We start from the raw sequence: 22,278 nt of genomic DNA on the forward strand, positions 1-22,278 counted from the left end.
AAATGTTTGCTTTTTGGGGGGTATCCACACCCCATCCAAGTGATCTATGGACAACTTAGAATTCTGCCGTAGCTTAGCAAGGACTTCATTGTTTTCAAGATCAGTTTTTAAAAGGAATGAACTAGGGGAAATAGGACCTACCAACTATAAACAGGAAATAGTTTGAGTAGGGGGGGGACCCCACCCAACTACATTTTATGTATTATGGAAAAGTGAGCCTTAGCTTTGCTTCAGACTCGTGTGGCAAGATTCCTTTCCTCCATTTTGATCTGCAAGTTATTGTTTAATGTGAGAAACTTATTTGTGGGAGATAAATGAGATTAGGGCTTAATTCCAAAAACATGAGTGTCTCATATGGGATCGTGTGGACACATCTTAATGAAATAATTAACACGGAATATTCTTAACACAGAGAGCATTAGAACAGAGTGTGCACTCGGATTCTTGGGAGGGTGTTGGCAATCCCTGAAGAGGACCGGTGTGGGCGAGCCTGGGGTGTCCTAACTGCACCCTCTCCCCTCCCCCCAGCCCCTCTGTGTGGCCTCAGGCCTGTCCCTTGCACACTGTCCCCTGGGACCAACTACAGAGGATTCGACCCTAAAATAATTTTGAAGAGATTTTTCTTAAAAAATTGAGGTGGGAACTTAAATCTGGAGGGTCTTAACTGTATTAAAAACAAAACAAGGCAGGGCGCCTGGGTGGCTCAGTTGGTTAAGCGACTGCCTTCGGCTCAGGTCATGATCCTGGAGTCCCTGGATCGAGTCCCGCATCGGGCTCCCTGCTCGGCAGGGAGTCTCCTTTGCCCTCTGACCCTATCCCCTCTCATGTGTTCTCTCTCATTCTCTCTCGAAAAAAAAAAAAACAAAAAACAAGGCAAAAATCAACACAAGCTCTGCAGTGAGATAGTCTCTACCTGCATTATTTCACCTGCCAACTCGGCTAGCAGGACAATTATTCTAGATTTCAGTAAAAAGAAATCAGTTACCAATTCTTGGCAGAGCTACTTATATATTCATATATATAAGCTAGGTTGAAGCAATTCTAGAATTTTCCTGGTGGTTATTTAAATCTGCTAAGGAGCTTGCACATTCAGACAGCTTTTCAAATCCAAGGTGAACCTTCAGCGTTGAGGTCTATTTTGAAACAAAACTTTTTTTTTTATTAAATAAGATTTGACACATTTCTTTAAGCTGCTAGAAACCTTTTAGAAAACATAATAAAGACTATGTGAGGGAAATGATAAAAATACATCATTTAGCACCTAAAAATAGTATCTGTGGAACACTTACCGTGTGCCAGACACAGTTCTCAAGGCCTCATACTTTCACATTTAATAATAATTACTGCGATCCTAATTTTCTGGTTGTGGAAACTAGAGAGTATAAGCAAACTAGCCCAGGGTCCCACAGGGAAGCGAGTGACAGAGCCGAGCAGAAGCTTAAGTTCCAGTGCTGAAGGTGATCATGCAGCTTAGTTTAACACAACACTAAAAAGATACTATTTTTTAAAAGATTTTATTTATTTATTGGACAGAGCATGAGTAGGGGGAACTGCAGGCAGAGGGAGAGGAAGAAGCAGGCCCCTCACTGAGCAGGGAGCCCGTTGCGGGGCTCGATCCCAGGACCCTGGGATCATGACCTGAGCTGAAGGCAGATGCTTAACCAACTGAGTCACCCAGGCGCCCCTAAAAAGATGTTTTTCGACCACAGAATGCACGCATCAATTGCAATCTGACACGCACGGCCTTTCTGGCTTAAGTGGGGTCCTTCCCAATTTCCACAACACTGTAGATTCAGTGACAGCTTGTAAACCTGACGCAGAAGTTCAGTCTCATCTCGTATACATGTGTAAATTAAAGCCCAGAGGGGGAAACTGACCTGCTCGAGGTCATAAAACTACTTCTGGCCAAAGTCGGACAGGAAGTTAGGTCTTCTGCCGCCTGGCTGCTGCAGGACTTGCCTCCCTGAGTCTGCTGCTGGAGCTGAGTCTCCGTGCCTAACAGACATTCAAGTTACGGTTGCCTTCTGCTGACCGTGTAGAGCCTATCTTTTCAGCTGAGACGGGGGTCTGCATGAAATGTTATAGAACAGGCGGAAAAAACAGTGAGATCGTTCCTGTCCTCCCATCCTGGGCTCATAAGCTAGGGAGTGGCACCCTGGTCGTCATCTTCTATCTGCTGTTGCTTTTCCCAAATGTGTGGAAGTGGAGTACGTTCCTTGGAAACTTCCCCGTGTAAAATGCTCACACCTTTTAGGTACTGATGGTTCCCTGTGGAGTTTGGTATACAATAGTGTGAAACACATGCCCTTGATTCTTTACAGCTCTCAAAGTTGCTGGAATTTCGGCTCCAGTGGCAGCTCGAAGATGTGCATTGTCTGCGATATGTGATCTTCTTCTAACCCTTCTGTTGTTTTGGAGTCAAGGATCCTTTTTTTTTTTTTTTTTGAGTTCCAAGGATCATATTCACTTGTGAGGCCAGTGGGTGTTAGGTGCTGGGGGGTTTCCTTTATGGGAAGGGCAACGGTTGGCTAACTCTAGCCCACAGCAGCTCCTGCTAACTGCAGTCTTCGCTGCTCTGTTTGTGCTTCTGTGTTGGGTGTCTCCATGCCACAGCTCGTGGTTCTGTAAGTGATGATTCAGTGGTCCTGTGTACCTCAGAGCCTGCTGGCGGCTCTACCTTGTTTTTTCAGGTGAATGCTTTGTACCACTAAGCAGGCTTGTGCATTTGGGTCTTTACAAATGAATGTTTGCTGTTGTGCGAAAGCAGGTTTTGAGGTCTGCTTTCCATCCCTCCAGGTACTGCTTTTCCTCTGCTGTGTCCTCTTAATATTTATGGAACTGTTGTGGAGAGAAGTTTAATGTGACGTAAGCGAAATAAAGTGTTTTTCATAACTGTGGTTTAAAAAATGTATTTGTTGGGAATATAAGAACTTGCAATAACTAGGCTAAGTAGTCAGTGTTCCCATTATATTCTGAATTCTATTCTATTTTAGGTATGCAGCACCCTTTTAAGAATTTGATGAAAACCATGAACACTCTTCCTGGAAAAAGGTACATAAACACAAATGCTTGCCTATAATTCAAGAGGGTTAGGAGGGTTAGGAATCTCGGTCTTAAGCTGTCAAACCTTTTTTTTTTTTTTAAGATTTTATTTGAGAGCGTGTGTGAGCAGGGGGAGGGGCAGAGGGAGAGAGAATCACAAGCAGGCTCTGCACTCAGTGTGGAGCCTGACATGGGCTTGATCCCATGACCCTGGGATCATGACCTGAGCCAAAATCAAGAGTTGGACGCTTAACTGACTGAGCCACGCAGGTGCCCCAGAGTTTTTGAGCAGTAGCAATTTAATCTTTGGTCAGCTAATCTCATGCTTGTGGACTGATGACCACAGGCACTGTGTGTTCAAGTAAAACGTAGCCCACACATGTCAAAGTCCTGGTATGCAGTACGTCAATTATATGAGTAGATTTTCTGTAATTACCTCATCTAAGTCAGTATGAAACCCCACTAGGGATGGGGAGAAAAGTCATTCATTCATAATGAAGTGATCTGAATGTCAGGAGTCGTTTGAAAATTTCCCTCGCGTGTGAGCAATAGAAGATGCAAAACCTCTTAAAGGTGTAAAACATTATCTCATAACAAGTGTCTGGGAATACAATGAGCTTTGAGTGAATAAAGGCTTGCTGGGGATAAGTATATACTCCAGGCTTCTGGATCCTACCCTTAAGACTCAAAGACCTTTATCCTGAGAATAGATGTGCGCAGTTAGGCTTTAAAATGCAGACATTTTCCTTTCACTGCAACTTTGACTTGACCCAGAGTCGAAGGTTTCCAGAACCGTCAGTCCGAAGAGGAGGAGGTAGGGATTCTGCCTTTTGCCTCTGGCAGACCTGGGGCAAGAACCCTCTAACCAACTCAGTGGCTTAGAGAAACAGTTGGGGTGACATTTTTCACTTAAATGTGGCTCTGGGATTTTTGTTAATCCGTGAGAAGAAATGAATTATTTTAAAGCATCAGAAGACTTTTTTTAAACTGCAAAGTACCATTTTTCTCCCTATCAATCACTTTCATCAGTTTGGTAAAATGAAGATGGATTCCCTTCCACTAGTACCATTACATCAAGCTGCTTATGAACTGCACACGTCCTGGGGCTGTCTGACCTACAGAAGGGGCCGCTGGCACTGGGAGTCTGGTCTTTATCTCCTGCCAAGCCTCCCTGGCTTCCCCTGAGGTTTGTGCTTGGCAGAGCAAGAGAGGGAGCACTGAGGTGGTGGTCAGGACAGTGGTGTCTCCCAAGTGTCAAGAGATGCAGGTTAGGGGCGCCTGGGTGGCTCAGTCGTTAAGCGTCTGCCTTCGGCTCAGGTCATGATCCCAGGGTCCTGGGATCGAGTCCCGCATTGGGCTCCCTGCTCCGCAGGGAGTCTGCTTCTATCTGCCTCTCTGCCTTCTTGTGCTCTCTTCTCTGTCAAATAAATAAGTAAAATCTTCAACAACAACAACAAAAAGATGCAGGTTAGGAGCAGTTAACTGAGGAACTGGTTCAGTGACTTCTAATCACACTCTTTGTTTTAGTGGGAAATAGACAGTGGTACTGTTCTGTGGTAGATTATGTATGACATTTAATTTGTAATATAATCCAGTACAACACAAGTATGGGTATTTTTGTTTTAATGAGAAATATTTGAGTTGTACATACCACAAATAGCTTCAAGTTTCTGTAACAAACCCCCATGGCCAAACAGCTAAACAATACCTGAAGCAGGACTTTAAAGGTGAAAAGTCTTATAAAATTAACTTACAAAACCTCCCTATCAAGTAGTTTGGCATTTACTGTACATTAGTCAAAAGCTCAAGCTAAAATCGGATGTTTTTTTAAAAAAATCGAAGTTTACATTCATACAGATTCGGCATTGTTAAAAAATATGCACAAATAACCACATCCATGCAATATAATTTCTTTAAAAATTTAAAGCAATATAAAAGAGCAGACCTAAGTACAGAACAGAACATTTTGGTTGATAACTTGCAGCTCAAGATTGCTAGCTGATTGGAGTAAAATTAATTCTAAACATTTTAAATATGATTGTTTCAATCAATCAGCTAAGGGTGCATGTGAGTGTCTGAACCATTTCTAAGATGTCTGCTTGCTTGTTTCCGTAACATGTGATGAACGCTGCTGTTCAGTGAGCACGTTAGCTACATCTGAAGAGTGTCTTACAAATAAATCAGAATTCACAGAGTGCTCGGCTCTTCAGGAAACGGCAGTTTCCAGAGACCCCGAGACCAATCAACGGGCTTTGCCAAACGGCCCAGGCTCCCTGCCCCCCCCAGGGAGGAACAGCCTTTGGAAGTGGGGCCCCAGGTGCTGAGAGAGAGTGCCCTCTCTGGCCGAGTCCGGAGCTGCAGGGGTCTGCAGCAGGTCCCTGGGCCAGGCCAACGCTCAGGGTCACTCACCGACCGGTCTGGGGCCCCGAGGCGGGCCCCCGCGGGAACGGGCTGGTGGTGCGGTGCCGCAGGCCGGGCGGGGCCTCTAGGTGGGAGGGGGCCCGTTGGTGTACCGCAGCATGGGGTAGAAGGACCTGGCGAAGTTGTTGGCCTGAGTGCAGCGATAGTCCTCTTCAGACGAGGGCAGCAAGCAGGCCAGCAGCAACAGCAGCAGCAGGAGCACCTGCAGGGGCAGCGCGGCCCTGACCACCCGCGACACGAACGAGCGCCGTGGCCGGGAGCTGCCAACAGACGGGGTGGAGAGCTGAGTGCAAGGTGCCGGGGGCCACCCCCACCCTGCTTGTGTCAAGTGAGACCCCCCCCCACCCAAGGAGCCGAGATTACAGCGGGGCCCACGACAAAGGTTCGGTCCTGGGAGAGCAACCCAGCCCTTTCCAGACCAAAGAAAGCAAGTAAAGTGGGTTTTGTACAAAGACCTAGAGCACGGGATGGGCAAGACTGCTGGGGTGCGTGTGGGCAACAGGGGACTCGCTGTGGTGACTGCAGGGCCCCCTTACCTGCTGTCCAGCTTGTTCTTGTCTGCTGCTGTTCTGTCTGCCCCAAACTGCTGGGTACAAAAGAATGCAGTTTAGTAACTGAAGACCGGGAGTCTGGGCCAGGATAAAACATTCTTCCTTCTTAAATTATACACCTCCCTTAGGTCATCTTCCCGCCAAGGTTGGAGCCCAGAGTAATGCGTGTGAGATTATACTCCATGAGGCCAGCAATACTGGCCGTTTCACGTTCCCGTTCGTTGATCGGTTGTTAATGGAGAAATCGGGGAGCCCCTTTAACGATACTGTAAGGGCTCCCCTCTTTCACAACCTACTCCAGTTCCGGTGAAGAGCAGCTGATACGACAGCCTTTCTGTTGGGTCAGTTTTCTTTAATCTTTGGCATCAGCCTCTCCCCTGGCCAGCAGGTGGAAGCGGATCTGTGCTGTCGTGAATTGGGGGGCTGGGGCCGTGGGAGGCTCCAGTTCCTGTCCCCTGGGTAACTTGGAAAAATCACCAGCACAGTGCTCAGGGCACAAAGGGGCTCTCACCTTTGCTTGTGGAGCTGGCACGGATGCTGCTGGCGGCTGGGCTCCGGCGTCCACCTCGTCCAAGCTGGGCAGAGATGGGTCTGGGTTCTGAAAGCCACACCCCAAAGGTTCAGTTCAGGGAAACAGAAGGTTCTGAAGAGTCTCAAGAGCACAAAAACATGCTTCGTGCAGATTCCTCACTGCTCACCTCACCCCTTCCCCCAGCTCAAATCTTTCTGGAAGAGGGGAGCTCTTCTATTCTTCTCACTCCCCACCTGAACAGGGACTCTTCCAGACAAAAAGGCATGCGGCAGGCAAGGCCAGGCCAACCCTGCCATTAACACGCACAGCATGCACTGGGGGAGACGGAGTCTAGCTGCAGCGAGCCGGACAGGATCAGTGGGCCGTGAGCCTCAGATGTGCAGATGTGATCACGTGGCCATCAACATGCTAGAGCCAAAATGTAACTCCAGCATGGACGGGGCAGGCCTGCTGGAAGTTGGCTGGAAGCTACGGGTTGGGTTTGTTGGGAGTTGGATCACGTTTTAAAGAAAGTAGAAAAAGGAGAGAGTGGTCAGAAGACGGCGACCAGGGCAGTAAAGAGGACACTCAAGTCTGTTCGGCATGAAGGCAAGTCAGAAATGATAGAGGGATTAGGCCGGTTTTTCACACGCCAGCCACGTGAACACGTAGGCGCTACAGTGCTGTCTTCCCCTTGCAAACGACACAACAGCGTCAAAGAGCCTGTGTAACTTTTTAAGGCCGCACAGCTAGGAAGGGGCAGGACTTGAGACTCTGCTCAACGAAGTGCTTGCGTCCTGCCCCCTCCCCCCCGCCCCCAGCAAGGCTGCCATACTGCCTTCCTATTCATCTCTAATAAGACATCTTTCGATTTAGAAGCCTCAAGTTGACTCACCTGGCGTCCCTGCAAGGATATTAAGTCTTGGGACACTTGCTCAAGTAACTGTTTGAGTTTCTTCTCAATAACATGTACCTTCTCTTCAGCCTCAATATAGTCTTCTCTGTGCCCCTTAATAAGGAGACTGTCTGAAATCTCTTGTAAGGTGTTTACTTGAGGTTGACGTTCCGTGAGCTCTTTTTCCAGTTGCTAAAAATAAAAAAAAGTGTGAGAACTAGCTGCTTCGTGTGGCCAGAAGTGGCTTTCTTAGTGCCAGGAAAGCTCAGGGATGGGGGTTGCCTCCAGAACCTTCTACTGCTTCTATGTGCCTGTGTGTGTGTCCTGAAGCCCAGCATCTCATTTAGGCAGCAGGTAGGTTACACCCTGCCTGTTTTCCATTCCTTCTCATTCTGAGGACAGTTGGATGGAAGAGTTAGAGGAAAGAAGGGAGGGAAAGACTAGATCTTTGTCCACCGCAGGAGGAAGTCAAGGAAAAATCCAAACTGGGTAAGTTGGGAAACAGTAGCTTAAGAAATAAAGGCACACGTCTGTGAAATCAGCCTGAATTGTCGATTACCTTGCTTGCTGTCTGATAGGGTAGCCATTAGACAACATGGGACTATTTATTTTTTTCAAAGATTTTATTCATTTGACATAGAGAGACACAGCGAGAGAGGGAACACAAGCAGGGGGAGTGGGAGAGGGAGAAGCAGACTCCCCGCGGAGCAGGGAGCCCGATGCGGGACTCGATCCCAGGACCCTGGGATCATGACCTGAGCTGAAGGCAGTCGCTTAACCAACTGAGCCACCCAGGTGCCCCAACATGGGGCTATTTAATTTAAAACTAAAAATTCAGTTTGTCACAAGAGCCACTTTACCATGCTCAACAGCCACCCGGCCCATAGCTATCATACGGGGCAGCACAGATACGGAGCATTTCCTTCACTGCAGAAAGTCTGTTGGGGAGCGCTGCTCTTGAGAGTGGGGCTTTGCAAAGATTTTAGTGTATAAGAAGATTTTTAAAATAATGACCAGTACTTTAAATTTATTTATAATTGAACCACATACAAATTTATGGGTAAGAATGTCACCTGGTTAGTTAGTGAAATAAATATAGGAAAACACCACTACCCTCCAAGAAATAAAGACTTTGCTATAGTGGATTTAGAAAACTCCTACAGCTCATTGTGTCTGTGGAGTAATTGAGCATATTCCCCCCCGCCCCCCCATGAGTCCTATTCCCAAAGGAGAAAACACTTCCAATCAAACGGCTTTAAGGGTCTCAGGATATTGCTAAACACCTAGGTCCCCAATTCCCGACAGTCTTAGAAGACTTCCTGCTTTTGGCCATGGCTCTTCCTCCCTGCAGGTCATCTTGCTAAACTACAAGGGGATGCTCAGTAGATACAACCTGAACGTGAGATGCCACACCCGCATCGTTCCCAGGAACACGAGGTGAGGCTACCTGAGTATGCACCTGACAGAGGGCAGGGGCAGCGCAGAACCCCTTAGGAAGAAACTTACCATCAGCTCTTCCTGACATTCCAGGAGAACCTGGGGGTCTGCCTCTGGGTCCGGGACCTGAGCCTTCTGCCTCCGGCTCTCAGCACTCGCTAACCACAGTAACAGATCTTGACTCAACTGGTGGAAGTCCTTTAAAAAAAAAACACATACACACATCATAGCATTGCCTTTTCTGTAAAGGAAGGTGTGCTGAGAAGCAGCTTGCTGGCTTAGGCCTACATAGTATTTGCTTCTCTTGTCTTTGTCCAGCAAATATAAGGGCCAGATTTAAATGAAATGCCAGGGCCCCAAAACAAGGCGAAGGGAAAGCAGGAAAGAGGGCACGGCTGGCACAGTCCCAGGAGGCACGATGAATTTTGTCAAGTGGAAGTGCTAGCAGAAAGGCAGGGCTTCAGAATGCCCCTGCCCCCGCTATTACATAGAAAGACCACACAAATTATGACCAATCTGCTGGATTCAGTGGAAAGGGAGACACCCCAACAGGGCAGGCTGTGGCCCAGGGACAGGGCTGCATGGGAGCTTGCTGGTGGGCTTGTGTTCCCGAAGATGGGGTCAGAGCTAACACGGGATGAGCATTTACCACCTGTCAAGTGCTGGGCTAAGATTATATGAATTTAGTCCTAAAAAGCAGCTCATGAGGTAAAGACTAGAATTATTCCCATTTTTCAGATGAGGGAAACAAAACAAAGGTCTAGCAGGCACAGTGATTTGCCCGAAGTCACACAGCTACTAAAGCTCTAGAGTTGGGTTAAACCGCTCCTTGCGCTGGGCCAGGTCTCTTAATCAGTCTGCTATAAGGTCCTCCTGGCCAAAGGACAGAGATGGGGCAGGGCGGGGTGGCATTTCCGACCTACTGGAAGGCTCGCTGGAACCCTGGAGTGGGCCAGGGTGACAGAACAGGAGACCCAGGGCCAGCAGCAGGTCTCTGGACAGCAGCTGGGCCTTTTGGAAGCAAATGGTAAAGCACATTTCCCTCACACAAGCCGTATTTGTGCCAAAGCAGCCCGACGATAAAAATACCGGCTTCTCCCACCCACGTGGGCCCTGGCTGCGCCCAGGACCGGGGCCCTGGTGCCGGCGTACCTGGCACTGCAGGAGGGACCGCCGTAAGCCCTCTCTCCAGCTCTCCACTGCGCCCTGGGCCGCGTCCCAGCGCAGCCCCAGCTGGCCGACTCTACCCTGGAGCTCGCTGGACTCCGTGCTCTCCGTCTGCAGAAATTCCTTGCTGCTCATGTTCACGGAGACCACCAAAGCCTGGTAGGTGTCAAAGGCTTTTAAGATCTCCTACCGCAGAGGAAAAAGATTGGGTTAGGCATTCTGAAAATAGTGATGTGGGGTTCATTTGAACCTCAGCGGGCATGGATCTGCCAAACGCTTCTCTGAGCTGTGGCCACAGAAACAAGTGCGACCTTGCTTGTAACTGGCTGGGCAGCATCGAGTGAGGAGCTGCCTTGCAAGGTCAGGGGCCTTGGCTGGCCAGGCTGGCAGCAGAGGCCTGTCTCCTGGCTGGCTGACTCAACCAGAGCCATGAATAGACCCCCCTGAGCCCTGGTTGACTTATTTCTGGACCAGACTGAAAGTCTTCCAGATAAAATATACACAGTTAACCCGCATGGGCCCCGAGGTATCACAGGAGTGTTATTCCTTAGGATCAACAGTAATCCCAGATATAGTAATGCACAAAGGAAATGAAGAGTACCAATGTGAAGACTGCCTGGGTACCCCAAACCGCTGCCCTGGGTCATCTTAGGAGCTCAGGCTCATGCTCAGGGCACCCCCGAAGTGCAGGGCTCAAGCAGCCCCTCTCCCCTGCTCCCTGGCTAGTTCTGGTGGGGTGATGGCTGACTATGTGGGTGACAAATTCTGTGTAACAGAGTAACCACATCAGGCCACAGAACTCATCAGTAGGTGAGCTGGTCCTCCTCCCCATCCTCGACGCTCTACCACCAGCCTGGACAGCACAGTGTGGAAGAGTGTTTTTAGCTGCCTGGCAGTGGCCACTAGCACCTCCGTAAGAGTCTAGCCGGGTCTTTGAGGTCAGATCTTTCCAGCACAGGGGATCTGAGCCGCACCTCCCCAGTGCTGACTGGGGCTTGGGGATCATGTGCAGATGCTCTTCTGAAAACAGAAATCTACCTCCATGTCCTTGCCAGTGATGGGACAGACTGACTGCTACCATACATGTCTGCAGCTTGCCACCCACACCCCTGACAGATGGGACCTGCTGATCCTGTGGAGCATGCGTCCGCGTGCACCTTCTGAATCCCTCTTCCCTCCAGGCCTCCCCCTCACCTTGAGCCGCCTCACTCGGAGCTCCATTTCCTGGATATCAGAGGGCGGCTCTGCTGTCTTTAACGTTTCTAGCTCTGCTTCCGTTTCTTTCAGCCAAGTGGTGATGTCGCTGATCTCAGAGTTCAGCTGTTGCAAGTTTTGTTTTATTCTGAGTTGATTGTGAAGTTCCTGGGCTTGAATCAGCTCCCATCTGTCAAAGGCACCTGGAATAAAATGTCGCCCATGAAAAGCAGTAGCACCCACAGGTTTCTCTGCCTCCGACTAGTCCAGGGTCAGGGTGAGAAAACCTGTAGGGGATGAACCTGGCTGGAGGCTCAGGTGCAGGAGTCCCCACTTCCCCTGGAGTGTGGAATAGCCTGCTTCGCTTGCTCTGGTTCAAGGCCTGTGCCATGACCTGCCCGCAAAGGCTGGAATGAGGTGGGCAGTGGGGTAGGAGACCCAACGGTGTTGCCAACGTGCACCGTGGGCCCAAGTTCAGCATTTTAGTTTATGCTGTTTTTAGGGCACTTTCTTTTTTGGTCCATGAATGATCAAGTCAATGCTATTTGGTTTTTGGGTTAGTTGAGTCATTACTTTTCTAATCACCGAACCTGTCTCACAAGGAGACACCTGACAACTCGGTCAACATCGTCATGTCTGATCTTTACATACAAGTGACATCATTAAAACATGCACTTCATCCTATGAAGCTCATTCTGTCAATATTTAAAGAATAGTTTTGAAAGTAAACAGCTTAGGAGTTTGTTCATAAATACAAGTTAGCTGATTCTGTTTGTTTTAAAAAACTTTTTTTATTTTAAAGTAATCTCTACACCCAACGTGGGATTCGAACTTACAACCCCAAGATCAAGAATTGCATGCTTTACCAACTGAGCCAGCCAGGCGCCCCACAAGTCAGCTGGTTCTAAGATAACACTGGCTGCCGTAGGCTAAGCTTAGCTGTTTGGGCGGATTATAGTTTTTTGTTTTTTTGTTTTTTCTTAAGGGGAGGAAGGGCTGAGGGAGAGAGAGAATGTGAAGCAGGCTCCTCGCCCAATGCAGAGTCCCACACGGGGCTCCATCTCACGACCCGGAGATCATGACCTGAGCTGAAACCAAGAGTCGGACGCTTACCTGAGCCGCCCAGGTGCCCCTAATTGTTCAATTCTTAATTAATGTTGTTGAGCAATGACTTAAAGTAAATGCTCAGCTAACCCAAAGTACAGACTTCACCTGTCCTGACAACGGCCTAATTTAACTGTACCTGATTGCTGCCCGCTGAGAGCGGCCAGGCCTTCGTCTTCCTGCCGTGAGCTGCCATTCAAGATTCTGGAGCTTTCTTTACCACCATCAGTGTCTGGGGATAACAGCAGCTTTCCCTAGAATGAGCAGATTTTTACGTTACCATTTGTAAAACTTCAAAGGCTGTGTGAAGAGTATCTCAGTTCATAGAAATGAAGATATGGGACCTCTTTCCTTCGAAGGGTAACTTGCTATTAATATGGAGATTCTTTAGCGTACTGGGTGCATTTATAAGCAAGCAGCGCTAACGACAGAAATAAGGGCTTCGTAAAGGCCGAGATGGTGGGGAAGCAGGTGAGATGTCAGGGTTGGAAATAAAATGGCCTAATTTGGGGCTTCCTAACACTTTTCAAATGAAGCATGCAGAACAAGTTAAAAATCACTGTTGGTCAGCCGGGCTGTTACTGTGTGCTCACTTGCACATTTGCACAGTGTTTTGCAAAATTCAGTCCTCCCTCCTAGTCACTCACTCTGTAGAGCTGGCTGGCAGATTATCACCAGGAGTTGGAAACACAGAGCACAAATCTGCCTCCAGGGGCCATTCATTACCAAGCATTTATTTTTCACTGCACGTATTGACTCTTCTGTTAGCACAGACCTCATTGGGCTATTATTATCTCAGGCCTTTCCAAAAATAAATGTGTCCTTTTTAGAAAAGCCACGCTTTCTTTGGTTTGTGTCCATACAGCCTACTTGTGTGGAATGCAAAACAAAACAAAACAACCAAAAAACCCTTCATTTCTGGTGACATGCCTGGTTTCAGACACACAAAAAAGGGTGGAACTTTTGAAACTGGCCAGGTGAGAACACAAGCTTATTCACTGGGAGAGGCCAAACCAGGTGGCCCTGCATACAAAGCAAAGGTGAGGTGCTGGGGTCCCTCTCCCCCAGACTGTCAGGTCTTATTCTGCATCCAAAGGGACAGATGAAAACTGACAACTGCTTGCTAAGCATGAGGCGGCGTGGCTGAATCGGGCATGAAAGCCCGCTGTCAAAGGATTTGAGTCTGACGCATACAGGCAGAATCTTCTCCATTTATCTAGCAATATTCACTCTTAGAGGGCACTTTGAGGACCAATCCAGTGATGCTCACACTGCGCTGGTCTGTCTAAAAGTTGACTAATAAAAGCGCACCCAGACATTTTAATTTCAACTCGCTTGTCACTAATTCTCTGTACCAGGGATGATCTGGAGCCAACATTAAATCCTGGGCTGGCTGCCCCCGACAGCTGCTTCGACAGAGCATGCCAACGACTCATGCTGCCTGAGGAAAACACAGTGAAGAAGGAACAGTCACTGTGATAAACAACAACAGCAAACCATATGTGGTAGCAAATGGTAATAACAGTAACAGTGGCCACGTGTCAGGGCCTTCTTTACACCTTCCTACAAATCAGTCCTAACAATTACATGAAGTAGCTTTAACTTCAGCTGAGGAAGGCTTACAGAGGCAAGGCAAAGGGCTACGGCCCCAGAGCAGTTTATTGGTAGAGTTAGGAGTCAAACCCACGTCTACCACAGCACACAGTCAAATCTTCCTGAATATGAAGTCACAGTGTCCTGAACAGGCTGTGTAGTCGAAAGGTAAACAGAACACAGTTTGGGAGTTCAGGAGCAGCTCGGGAAACTGGCGCTTTGCTTCCCCACTACTTGCATGGATGACTGGCTCAACAGTAATAATCACCACCCCGTCGTGTCAATATACACAAAGACTGGTCTGGGCCAGAAACCAGTCTGTAACTCCAGTCTGTCTTGCCAGGGTTCTAATGGCATACAGGCAGCTCAGCAGAGATACCGTGACCATGGGAAATGTCACCAGCTCAAAATACGCCTGGAAAGCAAGCATGTGCAGCATACACCAATATCCCTCTCTCTCTTAAAAATCTCGATTATTACTCATGCACTTGGGTTATATTCTCAGTGCACTCAAGACTTACATAGGCTGGTTTACAAGGGTTGCTGGAATCTGAGGGGATGGTTTGTACATTGCCATCGCCTCCCATCTGTTTGTAGCGAAGCTTGGGGCGGGAAGGGCTGTCAGGAACATGCCACGAGTGGTCCTCAGGAATGGATTTACCTGAAAGAACAAAAACAAAAACAAAAAACAGAGCAAGTGCCAGTCCGTTCTCTCCAGCCAAAGGATTCATATTTAGTTACACAAAAAAGGTCACGGGTAACATGGCATCAGGTTATAGTATAATATGAGTTCTGCAGCTTTCCTTGCAAAGCATGCACGTTTGCAAAATGTCAGTATGTCCCAGAAGGGAATGAAATGAGAATCATGCAACTGAGCAGCACTGTGCCTTCACTAGATGGGTTCACAATGGAGCACAACAAATGTATGATTTTTTTTGCACAATGAGTGGCATTTCGGAGCTGGGGCATCTAGTGGTGGGGACACTGGCAACAAGGCCGGGGCTGGTGGCCAAGAGGACTGAAGGCCTCTCGGAAGTGGGGGAGAGTGAACATCGGGATGGACTTGGGGACCAAAGGACCGCTCACGGCTCTACCCCACCACTGCACAGGCGGACGGGGCAGGGTACAAAGGTTAGAGCTGCAAGTCAAGAAAGGAAGGTTTCTTTTCCTCTGGCAAGCGCAACAGTACCTTTACCCCCACCCACCCATCCTCTTCCCAGGAAACAGCATAAGGAAGGAAGGCGGTAGTTCCAAACCAAGCCACCATGAAGAAAGCTTGGCCTATGCCAAAGAACTTCAGTTAGATGGAGGGGAGGGGAGGAATAAAAACTCTAAAAGGCACCATGAAAAATTCCCTTCTGCACAGGCCTCGGCGGGGAGGGGAGGGATGGTGTGGAGACTGCTCTTGTGTGGGTGGGGTTTTGTAAGTAGCACGCAGGTATGGGGAGTACAGCAGTGCAAATACACCATGACACAAGGACCAAGGCGCATGGTGTCCACAGAAGGCAGAGGTCAGACAGGACATGGGAGCGAGGTTTAGGATGCAGTGTGCGCCACAGGACGCTGCCATGTTGAGACACATGCATGGGCAGGGGCCTACCAGAAGACGCTTTCAAAGTTTTTGTGGTCATTTTAAGATATGCCTCAGGATTTTCAGGGATTTCTACATCTGAAAAAGAATAATGTCATTTTCCTCACTGCAGGCGTCTGTAGATGAATGCCCAAGTATTACAACAGTAGAAACATTGTCAGCTGGGAGAAGAAAAGTAACTACCCTTTATCTGTTCTACTAAAAAGCTTTTAAGAAACCAAAAAGAGTTTTTTTCCAGCCAACTCTTTACTGTTTGAAGCAGTAGTGGGAGTGGGGAAGTCCACAGAAAGAATGGAGACGATCTACCGATACTCTGAAAAACTCAACGGAAAAGTTCACTGATGAGCCTCCCCAGCAGCCGGAGCCATCCGGGAATAGCCTTCATGTCCCAAGGTGAATTTCATCTCTTTTTCCCTTTCATTCCGCCTGTGATAGGAGTGAGCCACTCTCAGGTAAGTCAAAGTGGGCAGGACACAACACAAGAAGCCACAGAGGTCTGGGTCAGCCACGAGCTGGACTCTGGGCCATCCAGAGTTGGCCGTGTTGCTAAGGTGCTAAAAAACATAACCACGCGGGTCGATGTCAAGGGCTTTGGAGACTGGGGCCGTTACCTGACAGTGCACTGTAGTATGGGCCTTCCTCGTCATCTTCGTGAGAGGAGGAGCCCCCCACGTCCCCTGTGTGATCCCACTCCAGAGGGATGGAGTCCACGCTGACAGGGGTCTCGCAGCCAGACCGCTCGGGCCCCGGCGCCGGGGGCACCAGATGACAGAGGGACTGAGGACACGAGGGCTCCTCGCTCTCTCTCCTTTTACGCCAGGAGTCGGCCTGGATCTCTCTGGGGTCCTCCATGTCCGTTTCATTCTCCGAGGCCTCTTTTTCTTCTTCCAAGCCCTAAAGCGGGGATGTCCGGTTTTCAGAATGAACCAGATTACAGGCTGTTGCGGTGTGAGGAGGCCGGGGGCCTGTCTGTCTAGCAGCGCCTGGGAATGGCCACCATCGGCATTTCTGCGGCGGCTTTCAAAAAAGAATTGCGTTCCCAGGGATTTGTTTGTGATTATTCTAATTTAGACACTCCAGTGTGGGCCTCAGAACCTGCAAGTTTTCCTCGGAAAAATATGAAATTTAGTGATCTAATTCAAACAGCTTTAGCTAGAAAATAAGAAATGGTGGCCAAAGTTTCATTGGTGGTTAGTGGCAGGTTTACTCCAACAATCAGAACATTTAAGTTAAAAAAAAATTTAAAGGCCATTAAAGGGGTTCTTTCTTATCCTCAATCTTATTGTTCAGGATATAGAACCTTATTCTCCCTATGTTGTAGTGCCTCGGTCTAAGAAAAAGGACTAAAAACTGCTATGTTTAGAAATGAGGGAATTGTACCGTAATTTTTAAGGCTAGGTCTGATGAAGAAGTAACTATCAAGTAAGCCAGCTGGGGACACAGAGAAGGAAGAAGCGGCCAGGCGTGTCGGTCAATATGGTCATCATGAAAGCTCCTGGCGCACGAAGGCAATGAACATGGAATAACGGCCTGAACGCTACCCGAACTTCCCGAAAGGTCCCTCTGTCAAGGGAAGCTTCACAGTTGCTTTGGAAAACGCGTGTTTTTGTCACTTCAAAGGTGAGAACAAAGCACCAGAAACGTGCAACTACTAAAAGTTCCCAGACACTAAAAGGAACAGGCCGACACATTCCCAAGTTACTACTGTAAGCAAAACCAGAACACGTATCGCTGTATCCTCGGGATCCGGACCTGTTGGGCAAGCCCTGTCCTGAGGAACACGTGGAAAGCAGGTCAGAGGAGCAAGAACTTTCAGCAGCGCCATTCCTTCCATGGGGTGATGGGAGCCTCCAAGGAAGTGTGACTCCATAGTGCTAACAGCCGAAATAAAACTAATAGGTTCCCCCCCCTTTTACCATAAAACACATCACAACTGACCGTTCCATAGGGGTCCCAGTTCTTTAAAAATTGGGTCAAAGGTCAAGCGCGAGTGGCGCGGAGGCCGCCCGAGCGAGGGTGGCACTGCCCTTACCGGGGCATGGGAGGTGAGCCTGCGGTGGAAGCGGGAGACCCGGCCGAAGACTTCCTGGCAATACCGATGCATCTCCTCTAGCTCGTCCTCGATCAGCACGGCGTCCAGCGGCTCGCTCTTCTGAATCAGCTGCTCCCCAAAGACAATGAGCTGATCGATCTTGTTGGTGTTTAGTGTAATTTCCTGCTGGAAACCCTACTCAGGATAGGAGAAAGAAAGGATTTCAAAGAAGGAAAGTTTCCCCGAGGACCCAGCGTCTGCTTCTTTTAACCGGGCTGTAGAGAAAGCATCCCCATATCACCGAATGCCTTGTCCCTGCACCCAGGACTCGAGCTCTGTTGATTTTTAACAAGGTGACAGTAAAGATCGGATAATGTAAAATGACTGTACGTGATTTTTTCCCACCCTCTCCCTTCTGAATACGGACTTTTCCAATTAAAATAATTCTAAAAGTTTGGCAGGGATGGACATATACCGCTATTGGGTGTGAGGGAGGAAGCTTGTCTTATTGACGCTTCGTGGAAACAGAAAATTTCCCAGAATAAACCACCCACGGGCATTTGCTTCTGCTGACACAATAATCATCTCATTGGTGCCATTATATTAGGGAAGACACATTTCTATTTTTCAATTGTTTTTAAAAGCCAAGGAGGGAGGGGTGCCTGGGTGGCTCAGTCAGTTAAGCGTCTGCCTTCGGCTCAGGTCATGATCCCAGGGTGCTGGGATCGAGCCCCACACTGGGTTCCCTGCTCAGTGGAGGGCCTGCTTCTCCCTCTCCCTCTGCCTGCCGCTCTGCCTACTTACACTATCTCTCTGTTAAATAAATAAATAAAACCTTAAAAAAAAAAAAAAAGCCAAGGAGGGAATCATAGTGAAATTAAAGTGAAATACAGATATCTGGGAGAGCGGACGTGAGATCTGTTCTTGGCCCCACTCTTGATACAGATGCTCCTCCTGTTACCCCCCCACCCTGTTGCACTCAGACTCGAAAGCTGGGTGAAGAGCACCTTATGAAGTTCTGTTTGGAACCTAAAGAGCGTTCTCCCCGTGGATGATTATAAATGACAAAGAATAACAAGCTTTGTTCCAATGGCCCCTTGACTGTAAGGTATAGTATCCTTGCTCATGATAACCCTGCAGGACATAGGTGGGTGCAGCCTGGCTGCTTTCAGTGCTGGAATCTGCTCTCAGGGTATCAGGTGACATTTGTCCTTGGCCAGCTCTCCCCTGCAAAGGTGCATTCTTCTGAGAGGGGCCGACAAAGCAGGCCTTACGTTCAGTTGGCGCATCTTGTCGTCGGCGTCACTCTCCGAGAAGTGCTCCACGTTGGTCAGCTGCAGGTCCATCTCTGTGAGCCACACCAGAATGCTCTCCCTGGTCCCCTCGAATTCCTCCCTTTGGTTGGTGAAATGCTGTGAAAGGGGGGAAAATATCTCGTTTGTTTTGAGGGCACAAGAGAGTCCAGGTAGACAGGTTGTTTTTGGCCAAGAGGAAAGGGTACCCCCAGAGGTCCACAGGGCATCAGGGGGCCAGTGTGGGGTCAGGAGCCTGGGCTCTGGTCCTGGCTGTGTGATAACAAGCCCCCCAACTTCTCTAAGTCTTCCTGTCTTCCCTGGCAAATTAGGGTGTGGGAATGTTGACTATGATGTTGAAGGTCCTTTTAGCATTTGAAATTCTATAATTCCCTAAGTCAGTTATTTTCCCCAACTTGCCCTTTGAGGAACCCCCTCAACGTCCAGGCACCTTGCCTGCCTTTACCTTGAAAGCCTTCTGTGGAAGCTATTGGCTTGAAATAGTAGCTTCAAGATGGAAAAGTACTGATCTCAGGGTTAAGCCTGGTCTAATGCTCCATTTCAGTAATCCTGAACGTGTTCCCTCAGAGAAAGACCCAGATTTATCGCCTTCAATTAAGGAAGCCTCTTGGGTTACTACCTCATAAATGGGCAGCGGATTCTCAAACATAGCATTCAGTACCAAATAAAGGTTTACACTGGTCACAGTCAAATCAGCAGGAGATAAATTAATGCACGGGGATTGTCTGAAAAGCTAACCCATTTCTTCCTGAGGGATTTAAAAAAAAAAAAAAAAAGCCCAGATTCTCCTCATCTTAGAATAACTTCAAGAGCCCTGAGAACAGAAGCAGGGATTAAAATTACTTCCTGCAGCCACAAACCATACGTGTCCCGTCAGTTTACACCTAGACTCACAAAGGTTCACACACCGTGTCTCCTGCATTACGCAAATCTTACGTGAACGTCTACATTCAAAAATCAACCCCAGCCTTTGCGGTTAGGTCAATGTGCTCTGAAATTCGGGAGGTAATCGCTGTCCCCAAGCTCCACAATGCACTCGAGTCTGAGTGCAACGGGGCGGGGGGGTAACAGGAGGGGGGGTAATCAGAGGGGGCTTTGTCTACATCTCTCATAGTGCAAGAACCAGTGGAACACACAAAAACGGGCAGAAGGGCAAGGCGAGCCTCTTTCCGGGCCTAGAGGCCCCTGGGCCTGACCTGGTGATGGAAGCGGCCCAGACCCCACGGGCCATCTGTGAGCCAACGTGCAAACCTCTAGGGCTTACGGAGGTTGGAAAAAGATGTGCTTGGTACCACAAATCACATCAATGGGCTCTGTCTCGGAAGCCTATTCTTAGGTAAATAACCTCTTAACCAAAGACAGGAATACTGGCAGCTTTGGCTTAAACCCCAGGGAAGGCCGGTTGGAAGAATGTTAAGATACCTGAGGCCTGAACTGAAATCTACCCACTGCTTTGCTACAAGCCTGATACCGCCCGTCACTTCTCCCTGACGGCCTACAAACAAGGCGGGGGACGTAGAGAAGGTTACTCTGAGTCTCCGCAGGACGGCCGTGACCCGCTTCTGGAGGTTGTCCCAGCGCTGGTTGCCCTCGTGCACCATCTGCTTCAGCCTGCTGGCCGTGTCGGTGCGGTTCTCCCGGGCCAGCCGTCGGTACTGCTTGTTGATGAGCTCCAGCTGCGTGAGCCTCTCGTGGATCTGCCGCTGGAAGGCCTGCGGCGCACAGACGGGTGCGTCAGGGCCAAGGCCGGCACGCCCCCTCCCCGGCCCCGGCCGCCCTGCTCTCGGCCTTAATCCCCAGGCTGAAATGGCCACAGAGAGCCCCCTTCCCCCTGCGCTGATGCTAAAGAACAGGCTCTCAAGTTCACTGCATGCCGCTTGGCACGGATCGGTCTCGTCTGGCAAAGCCGTCTTAGCAGCTGCCGGCGGGCTGTGGACTGGGCGGCCCTGGCCGCGGGGGGGGAAAGCCAGCCACCGAGAGGCTTGCTTATCAGGAGCACCGGGCTGGAGGGGGCTTTGGGCTTTACCTCAAACCTTTTCAGCTCTTCTTTGGCATTTGTGTACAACACCTCTGAGGAATTCGGGTAGGCTGCTGTCCTCTCGGCGGACTTGAGCCAGTCCTCAAAGCGGGAGTAATCATCTAGAAATTTCTGCCACAGGCGCCACGTCTCCTCAATTCTGACAGGAGGAGAGCATCTCAATATGAGCCATCCGTTTCAGCCGTGAGCTTTCTTTTTTCCTCCCTTGCCTGGTCCCATTCCCAACACCCCTGGCACTTGCACCATTTTGGGGGAGAGACCCTGATATCCTTCTTCTAGGAAATAACCGGACACATCCCCTTCTTGGTCAGGACACCGTCCTCCTGGGACTGCCCCTCAAAGCTCCTGCCTCACAGAGGTTAACCAGCAGGAGACAGGGCTTCCCTCCGCTGTTTCGTAGCCAGGGCCAGCCATGGTTACACCTCGAGACACAGGGTTGCTGGGGAAAGCCGTAACCCCGATCCTATTTTTCTTGAATAACTCATTGCATGAGCATGGCCACACCTACTGAGCCTTCTCTGCCAGTCGCCTTGGAAGTGAAGCGAACAGAACACAGCTACTGCTATTGAGACGAGAAGGGTGCACGGAGTTTGGCTGACCATGTTTGAAACGTTCAGGGGCAGCTCGGTTCTTACTTCATTCGCCGTTCCATTGACATGGCGCAGATGTTCCTCCAGCGTCTGTCCAAGCTTCTGGTGGTCTGCTGGAGAGAGTCACACTCCGTCTCGTTGGCGCAAGCATCGGAGTCATGCAGGAGGACGTCACAGATGTTAAAGACAGACTCCACCCCTGCACTGTGTTGTTCGATGTCTCGCTGCAGGTCCTACGGTTGGAGCAGAGTAAGGAGCACCTTGAGAAGGTGGTGGTGGTATGATTGGCATCAGAGGATCTCCACTCCCCCCCACCCTTCTTCTGGCCCAGGTGCATGTCCACCTCTCGATCAGCAACAAGGACTGTGTCTCTCTCATCTGAGCAACCCTTGTGCTGTAGCACAGAGCCTGAACACTGACAACGCCTGGGATTTACTTGTTGAACTGTTGAGAGGGGGTGGGAAAGCAGGAGTGCCTCTCCTGAGAGCCCACTCCCCCGATGACTCTGGGGAGGCACGGGATCCATCCCATACCACCTGAATGCAAGGGCCCCCCATTGAGACATGGCCCCGGGGAAGTCTTCCTTGGGAGTCTCTTCAGCACGACCTAAAACTTGAGCAGAACTCTTAACCTTTTATGGGTCCCAGAATTCTTAAATCTACTGAGACCTTTGTGCCATCTTCACACACACCCCAAATCATGCCCATCCTCGGGCTCCATAGGCCCCAGGGAAGAGTTTCGGAGTAGAGACCCCACTTCCCCAACATATGGGGTCCAACGGAGGGGGCAGTGTCTCTCT

At 49.3% G+C, this 22,278-nt stretch overlaps 2 protein-coding genes across 19 annotated transcripts in view; one reads left to right on the forward strand and one right to left on the reverse strand.

The window, feature by feature from the left end:
- ESR2 (estrogen receptor 2) overlaps window positions 1-6,502 on the forward strand; it is a 76,521-nt gene extending 70,019 nt beyond the window's left edge. For 3 of the 7 annotated variants that reach the window (XR_014148424.1, XM_081830401.1, XM_081830399.1), the window contains one exon: window positions 2,994-4,026. The gene's annotated coding sequence lies outside the window, so the exon portion shown is untranslated. Of the gene's footprint in view, window positions 1-2,796; window positions 2,893-2,993; window positions 4,027-6,142 lie in introns of those variants that run through there. The other 4 variants (XR_014148427.1, XR_014148428.1, XR_014148426.1 and 1 more) reach the window with 4 other exon arrangements.
- Window positions 4,649-22,278, reverse strand: part of SYNE2 (spectrin repeat containing nuclear envelope protein 2) — a 214,116-nt gene continuing 196,486 nt past the window's right edge. For 10 of the 12 annotated variants that reach the window (XM_081830388.1, XM_081830390.1, XM_081830393.1 and 7 more), the window contains 16 exons: window positions 21,525-21,712; window positions 20,878-21,028; window positions 20,381-20,563; window positions 18,813-18,950; window positions 17,539-17,733; window positions 16,118-16,400; window positions 15,516-15,584; window positions 14,437-14,576; window positions 12,462-12,576; window positions 11,219-11,421; window positions 10,010-10,210; window positions 8,927-9,055; window positions 7,421-7,612; window positions 6,526-6,612; window positions 6,000-6,049; window positions 4,649-5,723 (listed from right to left, as the gene is read on the reverse strand). In XM_081830388.1, the coding sequence (XP_081686514.1) occupies window positions 5,528-5,723; window positions 6,000-6,049; window positions 6,526-6,612; window positions 7,421-7,612; window positions 8,927-9,055; window positions 10,010-10,210; window positions 11,219-11,421; window positions 12,462-12,576; window positions 14,437-14,576; window positions 15,516-15,584; window positions 16,118-16,400; window positions 17,539-17,733; window positions 18,813-18,950; window positions 20,381-20,563; window positions 20,878-21,028; window positions 21,525-21,712 (2,520 nt within the window). In that variant the 3' untranslated portion in view covers window positions 4,649-5,527. The remainder of the gene's footprint in view (window positions 5,724-5,999; window positions 6,050-6,525; window positions 6,613-7,420; window positions 7,613-8,926; window positions 9,056-10,009; window positions 10,211-11,218; window positions 11,422-12,461; window positions 12,577-14,436; window positions 14,577-15,515; window positions 15,585-16,117; window positions 16,401-17,538; window positions 17,734-18,812; window positions 18,951-20,380; window positions 20,564-20,877; window positions 21,029-21,524; window positions 21,713-22,278) is intronic. The other 2 variants (XM_081830386.1, XM_081830387.1) reach the window with 2 other exon arrangements.

Source organism: Leptonychotes weddellii, chromosome 9 (assembly GCF_054177405.1).
Source record: "Leptonychotes weddellii isolate Sample4059 chromosome 9, ASM5417740v2, whole genome shotgun sequence".
Taxonomy (NCBI): Eukaryota; Metazoa; Chordata; class Mammalia; order Carnivora; family Phocidae; genus Leptonychotes; species Leptonychotes weddellii.